This window comes from Silene latifolia, chromosome 9 (genome assembly GCF_048544455.1).
Source record: "Silene latifolia isolate original U9 population chromosome 9, ASM4854445v1, whole genome shotgun sequence".
Classification (NCBI taxonomy): domain Eukaryota; kingdom Viridiplantae; phylum Streptophyta; class Magnoliopsida; order Caryophyllales; family Caryophyllaceae; genus Silene; species Silene latifolia.
In genome coordinates this window covers 222740797-222747694 of record NC_133534.1, presented here as the reverse complement: position 1 = coordinate 222747694, position 6898 = coordinate 222740797, and the positions used below count along the sequence as shown (strand labels likewise).

Below are 6898 nucleotides of genomic sequence, written 5' to 3'. Positions count from 1 at the left end.
TTTCATTGTAAATTACTCAACTTTTACTTAAACATACAAATTACTCATCAAAACAATTAAAACAATTATAACTTCATGCTAGAATTATAACAGAGACAATAGCGAGCATTACAAACAAACAACGAAATTAGTATAGTATACAACAAAATTATTATAATATCGGCCTTTTTATTTCGCGACATTACTCTTCCCCCCTAAAAGGAACTTCGTCCCCGAAGTTCACCATCAAATAAATCTTCTAACACAAACTGCACCTTGTCGACATTACTCATTAATCACGACTAACATAGCCTTATATATATATATATATATATATATATATATATATATATATATATATATATATATATATATATATATATATACTACCTTACCAGGATAATTGTTAAGAACCATAAAACATGCACATATCAATTGTATCTAATGTAGTTATGGAAATTCTGCGAAATAATTAACAAGTCTTTTCTATAATAAATAAGTTAGGCTTGCTTGTGAAAGCATTAAAAGAAACCTTTGTGTCACATCTATTCCCACAAAATATCATTTATAGGTCAAGCATGGACCCAAGCATAACTAATAAGTCGACTCAAACATGCCACTAACCTTCAATAACCATTATAAGTATTTAAATATGCAAAAATAGAAACATTCAAACAATTTTATTTTCGAAAAGTTTTTGTAACAGTGTTACTCGATCGAGTGGGTTAGGCACTCGGTCGAGCTGGCCCTACTCGATCGAGTATCTTAGCTACTCGATCGAGTAGCCCGAAATCAGATTACTCCCAATCTGCCAGACCTGCAGCTACTCGATCGAGTGAGGGTGTAACGCCCTGACATTTTAAGATAAAACAAGGAGTACAAAAGTAACCTTTTTATTTATTAACAACGTTTACAGAAATAAAAAGGAAAACAGAAAAATTGACCAAGGCGCTACCGCCGTATTCCCTCTACTGGAAATATAAGGCTATTATTATCTTAACACTTGAAGGATTATATTATACAAGTCTATCTTATTACACATTATTTTTAATACAGCATCAGTTCCTTCCCACATTCCTACTCCCACATTTCCTTATCACAACAACCTGAAAAGAAATATGAAAGTAACGGATCAGCCAACCACAAGCTGAGTATGACTCCGGTTCCCTATAATGGCCTTACGTTCCATTATTTTATTTACTATTATTTTTATCCTTCTCATATGGGTCTCTCAAGAATACATATTATGGAATAAAGAGAATACTTAAAAAAATGACATAAATCCTTCACTTATCATAATCATATCGGCCTACTATTACTGAAAAGAGACTTATTACGGAGTCAAGACTCCCCCAGCCTAAGTCCATTTTTGTGTACATAGTATAAGAAATCCGGGTCTGAGACCCATCTCGGCCTTTGCCGGATAACATAATTAACGTTCATATGGGGCCATACTTTCCCCTCCCCTCTTTGTTTATATGGGGTCATACTCCCCCCTCCCCTGCTTCCACGTACACAGGACAAAATAATGTCGTCTCATTTCAATAATCGTATCCCGAATGCTATAATTGGCCAATGATGCATTATAACGACAATACCCTTATAACTTTATAAGACGGTAAATAAAATAACATGTGGGCAGTATAATGATTATAAGATGAAATTAATAATAAAACTAATATAACATGTTATTTCTACTATCTTATGTAAACAATTACTTATATCGACGAAGGGTCCCGAAATCATACCTTATTTTTAGAGAGAATTAGTGGTATAAATGAAATTTTATAACCCACTTATCGCTTTCTTATTGGTATTTGTATTCGAGTAAGATGATATGTAAACCCGTAAAATGCTATCAAAGTAGTGTTGCAAAGCTTCCTATTTATAGTAAGTGAAAACTTAGCTTTGAAGAAATCTAATTGGATAACATATTCCCACTGACTTCCACGTAACTTTTACAAAATACATGGCATTCAAAGGTTTCAAACTACATGTCGTAAGCCACGTTGATTTTAGTACCAAATCATAGTTCCGTCTTGTTATCTTATGTACCCGTCTTTTCGATATTAACTATATTTTCGTATTAACGGATAAAAAAACAAATATCATAACGGTTAATTAATAATATATATATTCTCACTCTTAATCCTTGTACCCATATCAAAGGGGAAGAAAAATAGCAAATTGGAGGGAGTATTATTTTTTTTTTTATTATTATTATATACATTTTTCGTTTTTATTTTTGAAATATTACATTCTACCCTCCTAATAATAAGTTTCGTCCCGAAACTTCTAATAACTTGCCATATCTGAATTACCTTATTTATTGGAACAGATGAGGGTATTTGTCTTTCATCTCCTGTTCTACTTCCCATGTTGCTTCTGTTTCTTCATGACGAGACCAAAGAACTTTCACCAATGAAATGGTCTTGTTACGGAGGACTTTCTCTTTGTAATCCAAAATTTGAATTGGTAGTTCCTCGTAACTAAGATCTTCCCTAACTTGTAACGGTGGTTTGGTAATTACATGACTAGGGCCAGAGATATATTTCTTTAACACTGATATGTGGAAAACGTCATGAATTTTTGATAGCTCTATCGGAAGAAGTAATCGATATGCCACATCTCCGACTCGTTCTATTATTTCAAATGGCCCTATATACCTTGGGCTTAACTTTCTCTGCTTTCCAAATCGTACCACTCCTTTTGTAGGAGATACTTTTAAAAATACTGAATCACCTTCCTGAAATTCTAAGGGTCGTCTTTTTAAGTCGGCATAACTCTTTTGTCGACTTTGAGCAGTTCTCATTTTCTCTCTTATAATTCTTATTTTATCCGTAGTTTCTTGAATCAAATCAGGTCCAATGATCCTGGTTTCATCTATGTCATTCCAACACAAGGGTGTTCTGCACTTTTGTCCATATAAAGCTTGATAGGGAGCCATACCAATACTAGCATGGTAACTATTATTATAAGAAAACTCTATTAAGGGTAAGTGTTTCTCCCATGAGCCTTGAAATTCCAAAATACATGCTCTTAACAAGTCTTCTAACGTTTGTATTGTCCTTTCACTTTGACCATCTGTCTGCGGGTGAAAAGCAGTACTATAGTTAAGTTGAGTTCCCAATGCTGTTTGGAAACTTTTCCAAAACTTAGCAAGGAAATTTGTATCCCTATCGGATACAATTGTTTTAGGAACTCCATGTAATCTGACTATTTCCTTTATGTATTTTATAGCTAACTGCTCTGAATTCCATGAGGTCTTAGTGGCTAAAAAGTGAGCACATTTGGTTAATCTATCCACTATTACCCATATTTCATTCATTCCTTGTGACGTTGTAGGCAGTCCTGTTACGAAATCCATTGTAATTGATTCCCATTTCCATATAGGAATATCTAAGGGTTGTAAAAGGCCGCCCGGCCGCTGATGTTCGATCTTTACTCGTTGACATGTTAAACATTTCGTGACAAATTCGGCTATCTCTTGTTTCATATTACTCCACCAGAACATATGTCGAACATTTCTGTACATCTTATTTCCTCCGGGATGTATTGAATATCGGGAGTTGTGTGCTTCATCTAATATTTTTTTTAAGGGTTTCTGAATTTGGTACACATAGGCGGTTTTGAAACCAAAGTGACCCATCTTCTTGGATTATAAAACCATACGCCTTTCCTTTTTGTACATCTTTTCGGATTTTCTGTAGTTGAGGATCGGTTCTTTGGGCTTCTTTTATTTCATCACTCAAGGTTGCTCGTATTTCTAGATTTGCCATATATCCTGTCAGATCACCCACAACCATTTGTATGTCCAACCTTTCCATATCATTTTGAATACAAGGTTGTTTAACCGTAAGCACATTAAGGGTCGGAAAAGGCTTTCGGCTAAGTGCGTCTGCTACAACATTAGCTTTGCCTGGGTGATATTGAATATTTAAGTCATAATCCTTGAGAAATTCAAGCCACCGGCGTTGCCTCATATTGATCTCTTTTTGGGTAAAGAGGTACTTCAAGCTTTTATGAACCGTATACATACGACACCGGACTCCATAAAGATAATGTCTCCAAATTTTTAAGGCAAAAACTACTGCAGCAAGATCTAAATCATGAGTGGGATAATTATGTTCATGGGTTTTTAATTGTCTTGAAGCATAAGCAATTACTTTTCCATTTTGCATTAACACACATCCTAATCCTTGTTTCGAGGCATCACTATATATTTATAAGTCATCTGTGCCATTTGGGATAGTAAGAACAGGGGCAGAAGTAAGTTTACCCTTTAATTTAGAAAATGCCCTATCACATTTTTCACTCCACTCAAATTTTGTACTTTTTCTCACAAGATTTGTGAGTGGTTGGACCAGTTTTGAAAAATCTTTTACAAAACGTCGATAGTACCTAGCTAAACCCAAAAAGCTACGTACTTCGGCCACATTTTTAAGCACATGCCAACTCATAATGGTCTCAATCTTTTCAGGATCTACCTGTATTCCTTTACTTGAGACAACATGGCCTAAGAAATTTATTTTCTTTAACCAAAATGCACAGTTCTTAAATGTGGCGAATAATTAATTTTCTCTTAAGGTTTCCAAAACTGTTCTTAAGTGTTGAGCATGATCTTCCTCATTCTTAGAGTATACAAGGATATCGTCAATAAAAATAATAACAAATTTGTCCAAGTAAGATTTGAATACTCTGTTCATAAGATCCATGAAAACTGCAGGAGCATTAGTGAGTCCAAAAGGCATTACCATATACTCATAATGTCCATATCTTGTTCTAAAAGCTGTTTTAGGAGTATCTTCGGTTTTTATTCTCATTTGGTGATATCCGGAACGAAGATCAATTTTTGAGAAAACAACACAACCTTGTAACTGATAAAAAAGGTCATCTATACGAGGTATAGGATACTTATTCTTTATAGTGATTTTGTTAAGTTCTCTATAGTCTATACACAACCTCAAGCTTCCATCCTTCTTTTTGACAAATAGCACGGGTGCTCCCCAAGGTGAGGCACTGGGCTTTATATATCCTTTTTCTAACAACTCATCTAGTTGTTTCTTTAATTCTTTCAGTTCTGCGGGAGCCATCCTATAAGGGGCTTTTGAAATCGGTGTACTTCCAGGCACCAATTCAATAGTGAACTCCACTTCTCGGTATGGAGGTAATCCCGAAATTTCTTCGGAAACACATCTGAGAATTCCTTAACCACTGGTATGTTGGTTATATTTGGCTCAAGTTTTGAAGGTTTAGAAATGTCACATAGGTAACCGTTGCAACCTTGTCGTATTAATTTTAGTGCCTTTAGGAAGGATATTATTCTAACTCCTTTATAAGCTTTGTCATTTCGGAAAAACATTTTCTCTCCATCTGGCCTCATAATTGTTAATGACTTTTCGTGACAATTTAATATCACGTGATTCTTTGCAAGCCAATCCATTCCTAATACAATATCAAAATATTGTAGTTTAAATTTAACAAGATCTGTGAGGAAGTATCTTTTCCCTACTGTTAAAACACAATCTTTATACAAGGTAGAACACTTAACTATCTCTCCAGTTGGTAATCCAATTGAAAGTCTTAAACCCTGATGGTGAGGTGTTAACTTTAACTTTTTACTTAACAATTCAGATATAAAGGAATATGATGCTCCAGTATCAAATAAGACATTAACGGGAGTAGAGTTTAGAAAAAGGTTACCCGTAATTACGTCGTTAGAAGATTCCACCTCCTGGGAATTCATTACATACATCCTTCCTCGAGTTGGTCCTGGTTTTTGAGCTTGGCGTCCCTGTGGTTTTGGAATAGATGTAGAAGGTGTAGAGGTAGGATTATTTCCCGACACCATTGTCCTCCGTTTTGGACAATTATTCCTTACGTGATTTGGGCTTCCACATTCATAACATCGTAGGTTTAGAAGTCTACACTGACTGGTAGGGTGATTTGTGTGACCGCATCTGGCACAATGGGGTACCGGGTTTCTATCTTGGAATTGGTTATAAGGAATCTTCCCAAATTTTGGTGGTTTGTAAAAATTTCTTCCGTTAACTCGATCGTTTTCAAACTTTCTTTTATTCCCCACTTGTTTAACATCTTTTTCATTTATTATCCTTTCTGCATTTGTAGCCTTATCATACATGTCCTGATAGGTTGAACAAGTATGCGTAGATAACCTGTCACGAAGATTCCAACCAAGTCCTCTTTCTAAGCGATTCATTCTTAATTCTTCTGTTGCCACCATATGTGGGGCAAATCGGGACAATTCCATGAACTTGGTGGCATATAACATGACTGACATTGTCCCCTGTTTCAACTTATTAAATTCTTCCTCTTTTTCTTTCCTAAGTGAGGGAGGATAAAACTTTGATCTCATAAGTTTCTTAAATTGAGTCCAATCAAATCCTTCCTCATTTTTCCTTTCTTTCACTGTTTTCCACCATAAGTCAGCTTGCCCTACTAAGTAATATACCGCAAATTCCATCCTCCATTTTTCGGGGCATTGTATAGTATCAAAAAGTTTGTCAAGACTTCTTATCCAGTTTTCAAGTTCCACTGGATCTAATTTCCCATCGTAAGTTTTTGGATTACAATTTCCCATTTTCTTAAAATATTGAATACTATCTTCAATTCCTCATTATTAAGTTTGTTGTTCCTTATAGCTTCGCTTACTAAGGTGGCAAGATTTCTGATATCCGAATGATTATCAGATATTGATTGATCAACTTCTGAATTATTAGGGTTTGACATCCTATTAACCATAAAACACATGAATTAGATATTTATGAGTAAATATAAAATATGTACATATACGTTGAAAACTCATTACAGTTATTATACATACACAATACAAACATATGTATACAATATTAACTAGTGTACATATATTATACATTCACACTATTTACCATTTTCTGAA

At 34.7% G+C, this 6898-nt stretch overlaps 1 protein-coding gene across 1 annotated transcript; it reads right to left on the bottom strand.

Moving 5' to 3' along the window:
* Positions 1-4550: 4550 nt before the first annotated feature.
* On the bottom strand, positions 4551-6580 carry LOC141602275 (uncharacterized). The gene is made up of 2 exons (XM_074422577.1): positions 5340-6580; positions 4551-5175 (listed from the first exon to the last, which is right to left on the bottom strand). The coding sequence occupies exons 1-2, from the start codon at positions 6578-6580 to the stop codon at positions 4551-4553; spliced, it is 1866 nt and encodes a 621-aa protein (XP_074278678.1).
* Between the last annotated feature and the right edge of the window lie 318 nt (positions 6581-6898).